Source organism: Corythoichthys intestinalis, chromosome 22 (assembly GCF_030265065.1).
Source record: "Corythoichthys intestinalis isolate RoL2023-P3 chromosome 22, ASM3026506v1, whole genome shotgun sequence".
NCBI lineage: Eukaryota > Metazoa > Chordata > Actinopteri > Syngnathiformes > Syngnathidae > Corythoichthys > Corythoichthys intestinalis.
In genome coordinates, this window is record NC_080416.1 from 3,461,086 (window position 1) to 3,480,095 (window position 19,010).

General features: G+C 41.3%; 1 protein-coding gene across 1 annotated transcript in view; it reads left to right on the forward strand.

The window, feature by feature from the left end:
* ehmt2 (euchromatic histone-lysine N-methyltransferase 2) overlaps positions 1–19,010 on the forward strand; it is a 33,395-nt gene that overhangs the window by 12,315 nt on the left and 2,070 nt on the right. The window contains exons 10-26 of the mRNA XM_057827893.1: positions 953–1,089; positions 1,163–1,306; positions 1,381–1,691; positions 5,687–5,920; positions 8,669–8,751; positions 8,855–8,961; positions 10,651–10,773; positions 10,881–10,982; positions 11,843–11,947; positions 12,723–12,877; positions 12,962–13,129; positions 14,310–14,454; positions 14,525–14,602; positions 14,673–14,788; positions 18,165–18,251; positions 18,316–18,394; positions 18,551–18,726. Of these exons, the coding sequence (XP_057683876.1) occupies positions 953–1,089; positions 1,163–1,306; positions 1,381–1,691; positions 5,687–5,920; positions 8,669–8,751; positions 8,855–8,961; positions 10,651–10,773; positions 10,881–10,982; positions 11,843–11,947; positions 12,723–12,877; positions 12,962–13,129; positions 14,310–14,454; positions 14,525–14,602; positions 14,673–14,788; positions 18,165–18,251; positions 18,316–18,394; positions 18,551–18,726 (2,350 nt within the window). The remainder of the gene's footprint in view (positions 1–952; positions 1,090–1,162; positions 1,307–1,380; positions 1,692–5,686; positions 5,921–8,668; positions 8,752–8,854; positions 8,962–10,650; positions 10,774–10,880; positions 10,983–11,842; positions 11,948–12,722; positions 12,878–12,961; positions 13,130–14,309; positions 14,455–14,524; positions 14,603–14,672; positions 14,789–18,164; positions 18,252–18,315; positions 18,395–18,550; positions 18,727–19,010) is intronic.

Below are 19,010 nucleotides of genomic sequence, written 5' to 3' on the forward strand. Positions count from 1 at the left end.
GTTATCTCTATGGGACCCAGGCGTGTAACTATGGGACCCAGGCGTGTACTATGGTGTAAAACAAGTTATCTCGTGAGATTCTCAAGCGCGTCTCCTAACTATGGGAACAAGGTGAAAAACCACAGAAGCAATAATGTAATATTTTCTCCCATCAGTGCTATTGTGAGCTATATATATCAGGTTGACACCATGTGGGGAGCCTGTTGACCAGGGAAAGAAGGGGGGGGGGGGCGGAGTCTATAAGATAAGTGATTGGGAGGGGTGGAGTGTACACAAATTAGCTCTGTGATCTAGAAACCAGTAATCGTGTGAATCCCTTGTGAGTGTAAGCCCGTTGGCAACCGACTTTACGCTGCCCCACTGCCAATCCTGGGACCGAAGCCGCCCACCCGAGCGCACCCAATCACATCCAGCCGTGCCAGTGCCCCATCAAACATGCGACAGCCCCGCAGACTAGCGGTTGCCACCCCAGTGCCACGGCCGCGGCCCAGCAAAGGGGCCATCGCCACCCGCTAGGGATCCGGGGGGTCCACCCGCGCCCCCATTACTGGCCTTCAGGGATGGGAAGACGGGACACAACCCCAATAATTTTTGATTAATTTGCTTATCGATGAGTTGTTCATTAATTAATTAATTGTTAAAGACAATTGGATTCTAGATGCCTCACTGAACTCAAATGCAACTACTACGTAAGCCTAGAAAATGGCTATAGCTAACTAGCTGTAATTCCTGAAAATTATTTGCAGTATCATTTAGCAGTACCATTGTTTTGTAGTTTTCATTTGTCTGTAAACATAAAAAAAAGTTCGACAAGCATTGCCCGAGCAATATGCCTTTGCTGTATTGTATTATAATACAAAAACAAAGCACAGCAAAACTAGAAGTGAGGCACAATGGGCTTAAAATTCAGAGTGCTTTTAATACTATGAGGAAGATTTTGTCTTTGTTGCAGAGGGAAGCGATGGAGGGGACACGGAACGGTTGGAGGAGCTTCCCCTTTGCAGTTGTAGGATGGAGGCGCCCCGTGTTGACAGCACCAACCAGCGTGTGAGCAGACAATGTATGGCCACGGAGAGCAGCAATGGAGAAGTGGGTGTCATTACCAAACTGCATTTTCTTTAGGCTAGCTTTCTAACCGTTCATATTTTGTTAAATCTGCCAGCTGAAGCCTTGCAGCAACGTGACGTCCAAAGGGGAGACCATGCGGCCGTCAAGCCGAGTACCCCTGATGGTGCTTTGCGACACCCATCGCTCACACATGGTTAAACACCACTGCTGTCCTGGTTGTGGTTTCTTTTGCATAGCAGTAAGTTGCCACCACCTCATCTATAAATTCGCTCTCCCTTTTTCAATCCATTTTCTAACAGTTTGTTCTTCAAGGGAACATTCCTGGAATGCTGCCCGGACCAGCGCATTGCCCACCGTTTCCACCGAGGGTGTGTCACGGTGCTCGGCGGTGGGCGGAGGACAAATGGCGGAATGCTTTTCTGTCCCCACTGTGGCGAGGATGCCACCGAGGCTCAAGAGGTTACCATCCCTTCCTTCAGCTCAGCTTCCGCAAACATGGTCGTCACCATGTCAGCGTCCTCCACCACAACACCGTCTCTGCCGCCGTCAGTCCCTACGGCGCCCTCTCTCACAGCCTCCACAGGAGGGATGAAAGATGGGAGGATGCCCGAAAGACCCGTCAGGTAAGAGTTTGGCTTCAATTAATTTAACTCCAAATTTTAAGAACACTATAAGTAGGCATGTGCCGGTATGAGATTTTGCTGGTATGATAACCTAAAGCAAAAATACTGCAGTTTCACGGTCTCACGGTTTTGCAATTATAGCTCTAAAATGTGTTATTTTGAGATGTATGGGTAAAAAACAACTTTTTTCTATTGAAGAGGGTTTTTTTTTTCACAACATATTTGCAAAATGGAACGTCAACATGAATATAATGTTAAAATAAATATATAAAATAACAAAAACTAAATAACTTAAAATTTTTAAATAAAATTTGAATAAATAAAACTGGCGGCACGGTGGCTGAGTGGTTAGCACATCTGGTGTTGGTGTTATACTTATATAGCGCTTTTCCACCTTTCAAGGCGCTCAAAGCGCTTTACACTATCTCGCCATTCACCTACTGGTGACGCAGCACCAGGAGCAACGTGGGGTTCAGTATCTTGCCCAAGGATACTTAGGCGAGTTCATCAGGGCGAAGAATCGAACCCACAACCTCTGGGTTGGGGGACAACTACTCCGCCACTGAGCCACGCCGCCCCGCCTTACAGTTCTGAGATCAAGGGTTCAAACCCGGGCTTCGGCCTTCCTGTGTGGAGTTTGCATGTTCTCCCCGTGCCTGCGTGGGTTTCCTCCGGGAACTCCGGTTTACTCCCACATCCCAAAAACATGCATGGTAGGCTGATTGAACACTCTAAATTGTCCGTAGGTATGAGTGTGTGCGTGAATGGCTGTATGTCTCCTTGTGCCCTGCGATTGGCTGGCAACCAGTTCAGGGTGTCCCCTGCCTACTGCCCGTAGTTAGCTGGGATAGGCTCCAGCACCTCCGCGACCCTCGTGAGGAATAGCGGCATGGAAAATGAATGAATGAATAAATAAAACTTATAGACTAAACCCACAGCCACAGCTCAAGTTGCTTAACATTAAAACAAAAACAGAACTGGATGTAAATAATATATAATCAAATTGATTTTTTGTCAAACACATACTATTAGTAGGGGTGCACGATATCAGTTTTTTTAAAACGATACCGATATCGATAACTTCCTGCTCTCTAAAGCCGATACCGATATCGATAACCGATAATAAATATATAATATTTAAAATGTATTTCCCGAGTTTTTGAACGCCTGGAGGTTAAAAAAAACAAACAAAAAAAACTAGTGGTCGATTCAACATAGATTTGCCTTTGATCTCACCAGATTTTTTTTTAATGACATGGACAAAACAGTGCGTTTCACTTCTGCACTGCCCGACAGCCAGCTAAAAATGAATGCACTTCCATAAACCACAAGGCTTGGTCTTTTCTTGCTTTTATGGGAAGACACTCGTCTTAATATTGTGAAAGTACAACAGAAAAATACACATATTCAATACTCAATATACAACAAACTGCAAAATACACTTATATACACAACTATAGACCCTACTCACCTACGTCACAAAATGGGCGTGTCGCTGTTTCCGGCCGCCATATTGTACCTCTTTTTCAGACCTATTCTCATTGTTTTCAATTAGTCGAGCAAGTTATAGAGCAATTCATGGAAGCCCCGGTGTTATCTGACGCTGTAAACTCATTGGATCCGTTGCAAAAAAGGCGTTACATGGAAAAGCTTCAGTTTATCCATTCGCCAGATCCGTATTTGATGCCTAAATCGATGTTTTTCGACCCGCTGGCTTCGCCTGACATCTGATATCGATATTTACAACTATCTTGTCCACACAAAATCAGCCTATTCTCACGAAAGTTTGAAAAACTTTAAGAGCTTGGAGGCTTATAAATGCTACGTTGCTGGTTGGGTGAAACACGTCCTCGTACACGAAAATTCGGCAGGAATCTTGTGCTCGGAAGGTGAGTTACGAAATTTTCAATTCAAAATCTTTTGTTCTTGCTAACATCCACTGTCAAGTCTAATGTATTTCATGTCATTTGTCAATGGAGCTAGGGCTTTTAATGTTTATATGGTTTAGCGATAGCACTCACTACATACATACGTGTATGTTGTCGGCGATTAGCCTAGCAATGATCTTAATTGTGGTTGTCAGCCCAAAACCCTCTAAATATAGATTAAATGCATTTTACCTGATATAAAATGACTACTACATAATCTGTGGTAGTCGTTTGGAGCCCAGTTTTCGCGTCGAATTGCAGCAGCCCATCTCGCTCTTCTCTCCGGGTCCCTCGGAATCCGGTAAAACTTCAAGTCTCTCCGGCTATCTTCTCTGTTATTGCAACCGACCGCCACACACGACTTCACCATTTTGAGTATTAATGTTGACGAGCAGTAAAACGTGCAATAATAGGAGGAATTTACGAAGCGGTAATGCATTTCTATGACGAGTATGCGGACAACATGGCGCGGGGGCGTGGCCGTGACGTCACGTGAGTAGGGTTTATTATATGTATAGCATTGCACACTAGCTCGAGCTACGAAAGAATTGGCTGGCTTCTATAACACAACTTATGAAGTTCTGTACATATGACCTTTCACCACAGAAGTAAACATATATTGCACATCCATATGTTATAGTAAACATAAAATACTTACATATATTTCCGAGGAGGAAACGTAACAGAACGAATTCGTGACTGTCAATGCTACAGCTAGACACTGCAATGTGTAAGTGATTGAACCAAACTACTGTAACAAAAAAACAGATGCAGTGAATTATTCTGACCAGCAGGTGGGAGCAATGCCCCGCAAATGGTCAACTGATTTCCCATAAAAGTGTGTAAACTGTAAAGCCAGAACAGTCCATATTATCGGTCCTATTATAAATGTTATTGGAATTATTGGGATGACGTCATAATTCCTATAATCGGACCGATCATTCATTCATTCATTCATTCATTTTCCATACCGCTTATTCCTCACGAGGGTCGCGGAGGTGCTGGAGCCTATCCCAGCTAACTTCGGGCAGTAGGCAGGGGACACCCTGAATTGGTTGCCAGCCAATCGCAGGGCACAAGGAGACACACAACCATTCACGCACACACTCACACCTATGGACAATTTAGAGTGTCGGACCGATAATTATCAGACCAATAATTATCGCGCACCAGTAACTATTAGTACTATTAATATTAATTATTTGAATTTTAACGGAGAGCGAGAGCAAGAGACAGCGCGTGTGTATGACTTGTATCATTATTTACACATTATACACACACACACACATGCTTCAATGCCGGAAGACCTTACAAAAGTAAGCTAATGGTAGAGAGGAAACTAGTTAGTCGTCTTGGCGTGCTAACTAGCCACGTCATCTGCCTCGTTAACAAGCTTAGTATAGTTATAGTATTTGTTCTACCATCATTAGACACACGAAACACGCTGTAATGAACTCTCGTAGCTGGTGGGAAACGTTCACGACAGCGTTTACTTAAATAATGTATAAAATGACTGATGATGGTCATGTACAGTGGGGAGAACACGTATTTGATACACTGCCAATAGGAAAACCCTTATACCCAAACCCTTAAACCCAAATACTTGTTCTCCCCACTGTAAATGTGAAATCATGTTGGAGGTCCTGCTGTCCTTCCTCCTCTAAGCCGCGGCCGGCTGTTTGTTTTTCAGTAGATGAAGTACTCCCATACTAGCGACTTTGTTTTTTTGAGGGGGGGGGGGATAAAGCTCAGTGTGAAATCATATTGGAGGTCCAGCTGTCCTTCGTCCTCGTAGCCGCGGCCGGCTATTTCTTTTCGGTAGCTGAAGTACTCCCCTACTAGCGATTTTGTCTTTTTTGAGGAGGGGAAATAAATAAATAAAAAATAGTTAATAACGTACTATGGTATAACGGAAATTTTTAGTGGTTTTGAAACCGGGACGTTTTCATACCACGGTAAACCTCGAAACTGGTAAACGGCACATGCCTAACTATAAGAATGTCTGTTGTGTGAAACTTCTGAAGTGTTTGCCAGAAAGTGGTAAATCCTTTTGACTGTCTTCACCAGTGCACGTATGCGGAGCCATGGAATGACAACCTTAACCGTGGAGCAACAGCAACCGCCCCAACCTGTGCCTTCGACACCATCCGCCGCTACTGTGCCGCCTCCTGAGGAGGGAGTGGACAGCGTGGGTCCTTCAGCTTGTATGCCAAATGGGAAGCTTGTTTGCCCCAGTGCTCTCCCGGCAGGACCGAGCAGGGCGGCACTACAAAAGGCTATTCTCACACAAGATACCGAAAGGTTCGCTTTAACTATGGTATTCGTCTTTCTATCAGTTAATCATACAATAACGATTTTAATGTTAGCAATGTAGAGACATACAGTGCTGGCCAAAAGTATTGGCACCCCTGCAATTCTGTCAGATAATGCTCAATTTCTCCCAGAAAATGTTTGCAATTACAAATGCTTTGGTAGTAATATCTTCATTTATTTTGCTTGCAATGAAAAAACACAAAAGAGAATGACAAAAAAAAAAAAAAGTAAATCATTGTCATTTTACACAAACTCCAAAAATGGGCCAGACAAATGTATCGGCACCCTCAGCCTAATACTTAGCACAACCTTAAAACAAAATAACAGCGAACAACTGCTTCCGGTATCCATCAATGAGTTTCTTACGATGCTTTACTGGAATTTTAGACCATTCTTCTTTGGCCAACTACTCCAGGTCTCTGAGATTTGAAGGGTGCCATTTTCAGATCTCTCCACAGGTGTTCTATGGGCTTCAGGTCTGGACACATTGCTGGCCACTTTAGAAGTCTCCAGTGCTTTCTTTCAAAACATTTTCTACTTCTTTTTGAAGTGTTATTTGGGTCATTGTCCTGCTGGAAGACCCATGACCTCTGAGGGAGACCCAGCCTTCTTACACTGGGCCCTACATTATGCTGCAAAATTTGTTGGTAGTATAGACCCTACCCACGTGACGTCACAACTCCTTCCTCCTGACTGGTGCCGCCCAATTGTCCGTCAACACATCATGTTTACCTGTTACGGCTACGTACATTCCTCCTATTTACGACGTGTTTTTCAGCTCGTTAACATTAATAATCAAAATGGTGAAGGCGTGTGTGGCGGTCGGTTGCAATAACAGAGAAGATAGACAGAGAAGACGGAGAGACTTGAAGTTCTACCGGATTCCGAGAGACCCGGAGAGAAGAGAGCGAGATGGGCTGCTGCAATTCGACGAGAAAACTGGGCTCCAAACGATTACCACAGATTATGTAGTAGTCATTTTATATCTGGTAAGATGCATTTAATATATATTTAGAGGGTTTTGGGCTGACAACCACAATTAAGATCATTGCTAGGCTAATCGCCGACAACATACACGTATGTATGTAGTGAGAGTGCTATCGCTAAACCATATAAACATTAAAAGCCCTAACTCCATTGACAAACGACATGAAATACATTAGACCTGACAGTGGATGTTAGCAATAACAAAAGATTTTGAATTGAAAATTTCGTAACTCACCTCTCCAAGCACAAGATAGATTCCTACCGAATTTTCGTGGACGAGGACCTGTTTCACCCAACCAGCAACAAAGTATTTATAAGCCTCCAAGCTCTTAAAGTTTTTCAAACTTTCGTGAGAATAGGCTGATTTTGTGTGGACAAGATAGTCGTACATATCAGGGTAGCTAGCAGATGTCAGGCAAATACGGCGGAGACAGCGGGTCGAAAAACATCGATTTAGGCATCAAATATGGATCTGGCGAATGGATAAACTGAAGCTTTTCCACATAACGCCTTTTATGCAACGCATCAAGTGAGTTTACGGCATCCGAAAGCACCGGGTCTTCCATGAAATGCATTATAAATTGCTCGATCAGTTGAGACCATTGATAACACAGACACAAAATGACGGACTAGGGGGCAGAACCATACAGCGAGCACGTGATTTTGTGACGTCGGTGGGTAGGGTCTATTCAGACTTCATAATACCATGCACACGGTCAGGCAGTCCAGTGCCAGAGGCAGGAAAGCAACCCCAAAACATCAGGGAACCTCTGACATGTTTGACTGCAGGGACTGTGTTCTTTTCTTTCAAGGCCTCGTTATTTTTCCTTGTAAATTCTATGTTGATGCCTTTTGCCAAAAAGCTCTACTTTTGTCTCATCTGACCAGAGAACATTCTTTCAAAACGGTTTTGTCTATCTTAGGTAAGTTTTGGTAAACTCCAGGCTGGCTTTTTATGTCTGGGTGAGAAGAGGGGTCTTCCTGGGTATCCTACCATAGAGTCCCTTTTCATTCAGACACCGACAGATACTACAGGTTGACACTGTTGTACCCTTGGACTGCAGGACAGCTTGAACTTGTTTGGATGTAAGTCGAGGTTCTTTATCCAACATCCGCACAATCTTTCGTTGAAATCTCTCGTCAGCTTTTCTTTTCCGTCCACATCTAGGAAAGTTAGCCACAGTGCCATGGGCTTTACACTTATTGATGACACGGCGCGCGGTAGACACAGGAACCTTCAGGTTTTAGGAGATGTACTTCTAGCCTTGAGATTGGCCATGCTTCCTTAATATTTTGCTTCTCAGGTCCTCAGACAGTTATTTGGTCTTCTTTCTTTTCTCTATGCTCAATGTGGTACACACCGGGACACAGGACAGAGGTTGAGTCAACTTTAATCCATTTTAACTGGCTGCAAGTGGGATTTAGTTATTGCTACCACCTGTTATGTGCCACAGGTAAGTAACAGGTGCTGTTAATTACACAAATTAGAGAAGCGTCACATGATTTTTCAGAGGGCGCCAATACTTTTGTCTGGCCCATTTTTGGATTTTGTGTGAAATGGTCATGATTTAAGTATTTTTTTTCCCATTCTCTTTTGTATTTCTTCATTGCAAGCAAAATCAATGAAGATATTACTGCCAAAGCATTTGTAATTGCAATCATTTTCTGGGGGAAATCCAGCATTATCTGAAAGAATTGCAGGGGTGCCAATACTTTTGGCCAGCACTGTATCTAATTTTGTCCCTTTAGGAGAAAGAAACTGAGGTTTCACCCCCGACAGCTCTACCCTGCTGCAAAGCAAGGGGAAGTGCAGAGAGTTCTGCTCATGCTGAGTAAGTTTAAAAACTTGTGTTAGTCAAGTAAACTTCTACTGTTTAAGCTTTTGGAAAGTTTTATGTAAAAGTGAATGCTATGTCTATAATGTATTCATTCAAGTGGAGGGAATTGATCCCACATACCAGCCTGACTCTCAGAACCGGCGTTCTGCTCTGCACGCTGCCGCTCAAAGAGGTCTTTTGGAAGTCTGCTATATTCTTCTGCAGGTGAGTGAGGCCATATGAATAATATTTTAAGACTACTTTCTGTATATAGAAAACACTTCCGTTGTAATAGTTAATTTCTCCTGTGGAAAATGTTCAAAATGCAGACTGATCAATGGAAAGATCCCCCAATTTTTTTTCACTATTAATGTGACCTACAGTGGGGCAAATAAGTATTTAGTCAACCACTAATTGTGCAAGTTCTCCCACTTGAAAATATTAGAGAGGCCTGTAATTGTCAACATGGTTAAACCTCAACCAAGAGAGACAGAATGTGGAAAAAAAAAAAACAGAAAACCACATTGTTTGATTTTTAAAGAATTTATTTGCAAATCATGGTGGAAAATAAGTATTTGGTCAATACCAAAAGTTCATCTCAATACTTTGTTATGTACCCTTTGTTGGCAATAACAGAGGACAAACGTTTTCTGTAACTCTTCACAAGCTTTTCACACACTGTTGCTGGAATTTTACCCATTCCTCCATGCAGATCTCCTCTAGAGCAGTGATGTTTTGGGGCTGTCGTTGGGCAACACGGACTTTCAACTCCCTTCGCAGATTTTCTATGGGGTTGAGAACTGGAGACTGGTTACGGCACTCCAGGACCTTGAAATGCTTCTTACAAAGCCACTCTTTTGTTGCCCTGGCTGTGTGTTTGGGATCATTGTCATGCTGAAAGACCCAGCCACGTCTCATCTTCAATGCCCTTGCTGATGGAAGGAGATTTTCACTCAAAATCTCTCGATACATGGCCCCATTCATTCTTTTCTTTACACAGATCAGTCGTCCAAGTCCCTTTGCAGAAAAACAGCCCCAAAGCATGATGTTTCCACCCCCATGCTTCACAGTGGGTATGGTGCAATTCAGTATTGTTTTTCCTCCAAACAAGAGAACCTGTGTTTCTACTAAAAAGTTCTATTTTGGTTTAATCTGACCATAACACAGTCCTCTTCTGGATCATCCAAATGCTCTCTAGCGAACCGCAGACGGGCCTGGACGTGTACTTTCTTCAGCAGGGGGACACATCTGGCAGTGCAGGATTTGAGTCCCTGGCGGCTCATTGTGTTACTGATAGTAGCCTTTGTTACTGTGGTCCCAGCTCTCTGTAGGTCATTCACTAGACCCCCCCGTGTGGTTCTGGGATTTTTGCTCCCCGTTCTTGTTATCATTTTGACGCCACGGGGTGAGGAGGGAGTTGAAAGTCCGTGTTGCCCAAAGACAGCCCCAAAATATCACTGCTCTAGAGGAGATCTGCATGGAGGAATGGGCCAAAATACCAGAAACAGTGTGTGAAAAGCTTGTGAAGAGTTACAGAAAACGTTTGGCCTCCGTTATTGCCAAAAAAGGGTACATAACAAAGTATTGAGATGAACTTTTGGTATAGACCAAATACTTATTTTCCACCATGATTTGCAAATAAATTCTTTGAAAATCAAACGATGTGATTTTTTGGTTTTTGTTTCCACATTCTGTTTCTCATGGTTGAGGTTTACCCATGTTGACAATTACAGGCCTCTAAAATATTTTCAAGTGGGAGAACTTGCACAATTAGTGGTTGACTAAATACTTACTTGCTCCACTGTATATGCTGTATAAACAAAAATGTCCACTGGTTGCTTCTTTGTTTCTATTTTCTACATCTGTCTTTTCCACATTTTGTTTATTAACTTAAAAACAATCTTATTTTGATAGGCAGGTGCTCACATTGATGCTCAGGACAAGGACCAGAGAACACCTCTCCTGGAAGCCATCATCAACAATCACATAGAGGTGACCCGATACCTGATCCAAAATGGCGCCTGCGTCTACCATGTGGTGAGTTTCACTGAGCAATGGAAGGATTTGTATGTTTGGTGAAGATGTATTTAAATTTTGTATTGTTTTTTTTTTTTTTTTTTTTTTTTTTTTTTTTTTTTTCCTAGGAGGAAGATGGATATACTGGTCTCCATCATGCAGCCAAACTGGGCAACCTAGAAATTGTCAACATACTACTGGAGACGGGACAGGTGGATGTGAATTCACAGGTAAAAGACAAAGCACAATGCTATCAAATACATTACAGAGGGCATAACAGGAACAATCATTAGCCTGTGCTAAAGCATTGTAAGGTCATAATTACTGCTAATATTTGAATGAAATCATAAAAAATTCAAATCCAGAATACCAAGCACTGGTAGAAAAGAAAAGCATCAACATTAATTGACAAATATTTAATCATTTATACTGTACTTTCAAATACCAAGTTTCATTTAAAAGGATTAAACAATCACTAGGGTTGTTTGATAATGACTTTTTAACCGATAACTGATATCCCGATGTTGTACAACTCCACAAATCCAGCACCGATATCAAACCGATACCGATATATGCGGTCGAGGGCTTAACATATTATGGCTGATTATATTGCGATGCCTCACTGGATGTATATTGCCCAAACAACGTGGTGAGATGGCAAGAACTGCTATGTGGTACACTGGCTGCAGACATCAGCTTGTCTATTTAGCTCTCTCTATTCGCAATGAGCTCGCGTCTACATATGATGATGTCAGCAGAAAGGGCTGGAATGGTTCCAAACTAATTGCACATAGTGCCAGCAGAGGGTGTAAAAAAAAAAAAAGAAAAACAGGCAGGCAGTACATGGACATGACAGCACTGCCATATGCATATTAGCCCAAAATAGATCACGAAAAACCGATGTCGATATTATCAGATATCATTTTAAAATGCTTTTATCAGCCAATATTATCAGCTACCCGGTAATATTGGACAGCTCTAGTTGTAACCTTTTAATAAACCTCTACTGTGAAAGCACTCATTACAATGTGTGCTGTCACTCATGCATACAAAAACACTGCATAGATATATATATTTTTTTATGTCTTAGGATAATGGTGGATGGACACCAATCATCTGGGCTGCAGAACACAAACACGTGGAGGTGATCAAAGTGCTGCTGAACCGAGGAGCTGACGTTACCATTAATGATAAGGTGAGCTCATATAATCCCCTACTTGTTCAAATATCAGTACCAAATAAATGTTCTATAATTCTAAGTATACGTAAATACGTTTTTAAAAAATCCGACGTCAATCGGCATGTTTTTTAATATAAATGTAAAAACAATCTTGAATAGTAATTCATTTCTAATGCATTTTTCTTATTTAGTTTTTTGCTAAGAAATTGCATTTCAATACATCCCTACTTAATATCCTCATCACAATACAACAAATATTTGTATCTATGGTAGGGGTGTACCATCTTAGGCAGCCCCAAGATTCGATTATGAATCGATTATTGAATGATGATCACGGTATTGACGATGATCACGGGCATCACGATTATCGATGCATCGTAAATTACTAATTAATAAAGTAGTCAAACAAATTTATGTCTATTTTTTATTTAAAATATCCTAATGATTAAATATCACTCTTTGCTGACATAATTGCTGCTTGAATTCTGATTAGGGGTACTTGACAGTTTAGACCGCAGCCACATTCTGGAAAAATGTGGCCCAGATCGGATTTTAACCGCATACGAAATTGACCTAAATCGGATTTGAAATGGTCCAGTTTTCTGCGACTTTTCCCGTTCAGACTGTCAAGTGAATGCCTCACTCGAGTTGGAAAGACATGAAAAAATCGGATTCGTGCATTAGGACCTGCGGTTTGAACATAGCCTAAATGCACTTATTTAAAGCAGGAATCTGTATTTAAGAAGAAAAAGCAAGTTGTTTTACATCAAATTGAATCTTTACCCCTTAGGAGTTGAACGTGTGTCTCCACTGGGCAGCTTACGCAGGAAACGTGGATATTGCCGAGATGGTGTTGAACGCCGGTTGTTCTCTTGCGTCGGTAAACGTGCACGGTGACACACCGCTGCACATTGCCGCCAGAGAAGGATACTTGGAATGTGTTACGTGAGTCAGTTTATGATCAAAACACTACTATATATTTTTTTTTACTAATTACTTGATGACATAACCTTGTTTCTTTGTATACAGGTTGTTTCTTTCCAGGGGTGCAGATATCGACATTATTAACAGAGAAGGAGACACCCCTCTAACCCTTGCACGCTCTGACACGCCAGTATGGGTTGCACTCCAGATCAACAGGAGGATACGAAGGGGAATAACCAATCGCATGCTTAGGACGGAAAGAATTATATGCAGGTTGGTCTAATGGACATTTTTAAAGGGAACCACGGATAGAAAGACTTGTAGTTCTTAAAAGATAAATGTTAGTATAAGTTATAATAATTTGATATTCAAACGCCTCTTAATGTTTTCGTTCTTATAAATTTTGAAAATTTTGTTTAACTAGTCGATCGCCATTGTTGTTGACGACGCAATGCACTCTGGGCGGTGATGTCTCTGGGCAGCGCTACCGTACTTCCACAGTGTCACTTGCTAGCGACATAAACATGTCGTCGGTTCTGCCCTTCCAATTTGAACCCCAGCGGAAAAGTGATTAGTACGACAGCACTGTCGATATTTCATGTCCAATGAATGTCTAATCACAACCCACATGCGCCGTCTGTCTGTGCTGCAAAACCTGCAAGGGAAACGCAACTGAAAACAAAGTGCAGCTAGCTTAACCACATAATTAGAAAACGCGCCTCACTTCTGACAGCAAACAGACAACAATAACATAGAGATTGCGTAAAAGGGTTTAACACGCGATCGCGAAAAGGGAGACACAAAAAGGGTCTGTGACAGTAGGTCGGAATTAAAAAAAAAAAAAAAAAAAAAACGGGGAAAACCGTGGTGAGAGGCAGACAAATGATAAAACAAGGCAATGATGCAAGTAGCAACGAAGGGATATACAAACTAACTGTCAAATGGCAGCAAGTCACTATCTCGGCAAGCCGCCTAGGATTGGTTTTAAAGACACTGCTGATAAGCTGGAATTGGATTCAGGTACGCCGTTGAGAACTCATCCCACAGCTCTGTAACAAAACAATCTTACCAGCTGCAGAATGTGAAAAAATCATGCCAGTCATCATACTTGCTTTGCTTACTAGGTAGCACAGCCATTCTCCCAGTACAGCCCAACCGCGTCATCACACCCAGCGTGCATTGCGCGCGTAAAACATGGCACCCGCTGTAGGTCAAAATATTGGACTAAATATTATATGTTTTTAATCAGTGGCAATAATATATGTGTTTCTAATAACATATTTTAGTAAAAGAGAACAATTATGGCTTACTAGAGCCTACAAGTCCTTAAGTCCGAGGTTCCCTTTAAATAGGCTATACACAAGCTAAATTATATTAAGCCCTAAGTCTGTTGTGGTCTTCTTTAAATGCAATTTCCCCCAACTGCATCCTCATTATTGCTTTGTTGTCACAGTGATATTGCCCAGGGCTACGAGAACGCACCTATTCCTTGTGTGAATGCAGTAGATGACGAAGGCTGTCCTTCAGACTACAAATATGTTTCAGAAAACTGCGAAACGTCAGCAATGAACATAGACCGTAACATCACTCATTTACAGGTAAGCCCTTCCGCTATAAGTCTGATCTAGAAACGAGCTCCTGTATGACTTTTGTCATACTTTTCCTAAGCACTGCGGCTGCACTGACGACTGTTCCTCTAGTAACTGCCTATGTGGACAGCTCAGCATTCGCTGCTGGTATGACAAGGTAAAGCCAAACTAACATATTTCTGATTGTAGGTGCAAAACTATCGCAATGTGTTGTCTTTCTTTTACAGGACCAGCGGTTGCTACAAGAGTTTAATAAAATTGAGCCTCCCCTTATATTTGAATGCAACATGGCCTGTTCTTGTCATCGCACATGCAAGAACAGGGTGGTACAGGCTGGAATCAAGTAAGTAACTTTAGCACTCCACATTGACAGTTAGCTAAAATTCAGATAATCTTTGTTTACATGTTTTGGCAAAGAACAAGTTTCCTTAAGCATGGAAATATTTGACTTAAACAGCATGGCCACTTGGATAACATGTGTGTCTACTGTGGTATAAGAAAGAATCTGAACCATTTGGAATTTCTCATATTTCTGCATTTCGGCTCTTTTGCGGAAACTACTGTAAACATGATTTAATTGTGAATGATTCCTATTATTTAATGACATGACATTTTTTGCTAATTTCAATTTATATTATTCATATGGGACATTTATTTTTTATAATTGCAGTGGAAGTTGTTCTCTTAATTTTCACAAAATGTTTATTAAAAAAAAACAAACCTGGAAGTTGTTACATTTATCATTATTAAAGGATCCTGTGGGGCATCACAATACAATTAGCAATAACACGTTAAATGCACGACCGCATATATCGGAAACTTTTATTTCGGTATCGGATTTTCGGAGTTGGACAATATCGGGATATCAGGTATCAGTTAAAAAGTCGGACACCTCTAGTCAAAAGATACTTTAACAGCGTAGGACAGGGGAACTGCGGCCCGATTCCTAGTTTTTATTGACCCCCAGAAGAAGCTTTAATTCAACCTACATTCTTTTACACTACTGAATTTTAACACTTGCTGGAGGCAGAGGTGGGTAGAATAGTCAAGAAGTATCGGAACCTTTTGGAATTTCTCACATTTCTGCATAAAATCACCATCAAATGTTATCTGATCTTTGTCAAAATCACACAGATGAAAATACAGTGTCTGTTTTAACTAAAACCACCCAAACATTTATAGGTTTTCATATTTTAATGACGATAGCATACAAACATTGACAGAAGGGGGAAAAAATAAGTAATTGAACCCTCTGCCTAAGGAGACTTAAAGAGCAATTGAAACCAATTTTTACCAAGCAATTTAAGTCAGGTGTAAGCCCAATCACTGATGAGTGGTTTAAAGATGCCCTGCCCACTATAAAACACACACCTCGTAAGAATTGTCTTGATGAGAAGCAATGTCTGACATTCGTCATGGCTCGGTTAAAAGAGCTGTCTGAAGACCTGCGATCGAGGATTGTTGATTTGTATAAAGCTGGCAAAGGATACAAAATCATCTCTAAAAGTCTGGATGTTCATCGACAGTCAGAGAAGTCTACAAATGGAGAGAGTTTGGCACTGTTGCTTCTCTCCCAAGGAGTGGCCGTCCACCAAAGATGGTACCAAGAGTTCAGTGCAATATACTCAGAGAGGTAAAAAAGAACCCTACAGTGTCTGCTAAAGACTTACAGAAGCCACTGGCACAGTCCAATATCTATGTGCACACATCAACTATATGTAAAACTCCACAGAGGAAGCCACTGCTGTCTAAAAAAACATTGTTGCTCGTTTAATATCCGCTAAAGGCACTTGGACACTCCACAGGAATTCTGGCAAAATATTTCGTGGACTGATGAAACCAAATTTGAATTGATTGCCGACACACAATGACACACAATGTCATGTGTGGAGGAAAAATGGAACAGCTCACCAACATCAACATCTCATCCCCACCGTGAAGCATGGTGGAGAAAGCATCGTGATTTGGGGCTGTTTTGCTGCCTCAGGGCCCGGACAACTTGCAATCATGAACGGAAGAATGCATTCAAATGTTTTGCAGGAAAACCTGAAGCTGTCCATCAGATAGTTAAAGCTAAAAAGAGGATGAATGCTGCCACAAGACAATGATCCAAAACATGAAAACACAGAAGTAAACAACTTCAGAATGGCTTCAGAAGAACAAAATACCGTAATTTCTTCGTAATAAGGCGCAGCTGACTATAAGCTGCCAGCCACCAAATTTGACATCAAAACGGCATTTGTTCATAGATAAGCTGCACTAACTGAAAGCCGCAGTTGTCCTCATTGTATTATGGGATATTTACACCAAAAGATATTAAGTGGTAACACTTCATTTGACAAAGGCATTATAAGACTGTCATGAAACCAAATGAACCACCATGAAGCTTTGAACCAATTGGCTGCAAAGGCTTATTGTTTCAAAAATCTTCATTTGACCATCACTGCTCCCTTGGGGGAGACAGTCAACCTCTGCTGCCACCTGCTGTCAACACTGTTGTCATCCAACATTCCTCCTAGCATGCATTGCGGCACTAAAGATGTAAATAACAATCAAAATTCATGTTCAGTGCTAATTATTTCTTCTGTTACTGTTCCAGTTATTTCATTAATTGCTAGCTATTGTATTTGGTAAAATTTTCTTGGATAGTGGTGCTATAATACTGTCATAATTATTACATGACACTGTCATAAGCATTATTGAATGCTTATAATAGATGTCGGTTAGTGTCATCCAGCAAATTATCTCACTTTTGAATGGACGTAAAAGGTCTGAGCTGGACATAAATGGAGTTAGTGACATAATATGCCACATGACACATATTGACATCTGTCATAAGCATTCAGTAATGCCCATGATAGTGTCATGTCATTATTATGACGTTCTTATGACAGTCTTATGATGCCGCTGTCAAATAAAGTTTTACCTATTAACCCAAATAAATCCTCAAATAAGCCGCACTGGAGTATAAGCCGCAGGATTCAAAATGAGGGGAAAAAAGTAGCGGCTTATAGTCTAAAAATTAGGGTACATATTCTGGAGTGGCAAAGTCCAAGACTTTAACCCCATTGAGATGCTGTGACATGACCTAAAGACAGCGATTCAAGCCACACATCCCAGGAATCTGACTGAGCTAGAGCGGTTTTGTTGAGAAAAATGGGCCAAGATTAGTCCTGATCGATGTGCTAGACTGATGTGCAGCTACAGGAAGCGTCTAGTTGAAGTTATTGCTGCCAAAGGGGGGGCACAAAATATTAAATGTGATGGTTAACTTACTTATTTCCCCCCTTTCTGTCATTGCTTGCATGCTATCATCATTAAAATCTGAAAACCTATAAATGTTTGGGTGATTTTAGTTAAAGCAGACACTGTTTTTACATCTGTATGATTTTGACAAAGATCAGATCACATTTGATGGTGATTTTATGCAGAAATGTGAGAAATTCCAAAAGGTTCAGATACTTTTTCATACCACTGTATCTTGCTAATCAAAGCACAGAAGTTCTATGCATGCTAATCTAAAAAGACACCCACAAACACTTGCTGACAGCCTAAATCAGGGGTCTGTAGCCTGCAGCTGTGGAGGTGCATGAGACTCTTTGAACCCTATCATTTGATGTTTTAAAATTAAATAAATTTGATTTAAAGCGTCCGTCTTCTGTAGTTTCCACCTACTGGCGGAAGAAGAAGCACAAAATGTTCCTTTTGTGTTCCCTCAGAGTTCGACTTCAGCTCTACAGGACCGAGAAGATGGGATGGGGTGTTCGAGCTCTGCAGGATATTCCCCAAGGCAGCTTCATCTGCGAGTAAGAGCCCTTTTCAGTCTTTTCCATTGATAGTTTGAAGTTCAAATATCTTTTCTGCATGCAGATATGTGGGGGAGCTGATCTCAGATGCAGAAGCGGATGTTAGAGAGGATGACTCCTACCTTTTTGACCTGGACAATAAGGTAAATACAGTCATTTTCATGAATTAGAAAAAAAAAAATATAAGAATATTTTGCCTAGGTAACTTGTCTGTACTTTTTATAGAGAATAGTGTACTGCTTTAATATTATTATTTAGTTTACATTTTTTATGTCTAACATCCTGTGTCTTCTCCAAAGGACGGGGAGGTGTACTGTATTGATGCCCGGTACTACGGCAACATAAGCCGCTTCATCAACCACCTTTGTGATCCTAACCTCATCCCAGTACGTGTGTTCATGCTACACCAAGACCTGAGGTTTCCGCGCATCGCCTTCTTCAGCTCCAGAGACATCCTTAGCGGGCAAGAGCTCGGGTGTGTGTTGAGACTATCACAGCTGCCATTCGTTAAAATACTAGTCAGCAAATTTGATAGTGTATACAAAGTACAAGATGAATAAATATGAAGTATGTGATTGACCAGATTACAGTGGTATGAAAAAAGTATCTGAACCTTTTGGAATTTCTCACATGTCTGCAAAAAATCACCATCAAATGTGATCTGATCTTTGTCAAAATCACACAGATGAAAAAACAGTGTCTGCTTTAACTAAAACCACCCAAACATTTCAAGTTTTTCATATTGTAATGAGGATGGTA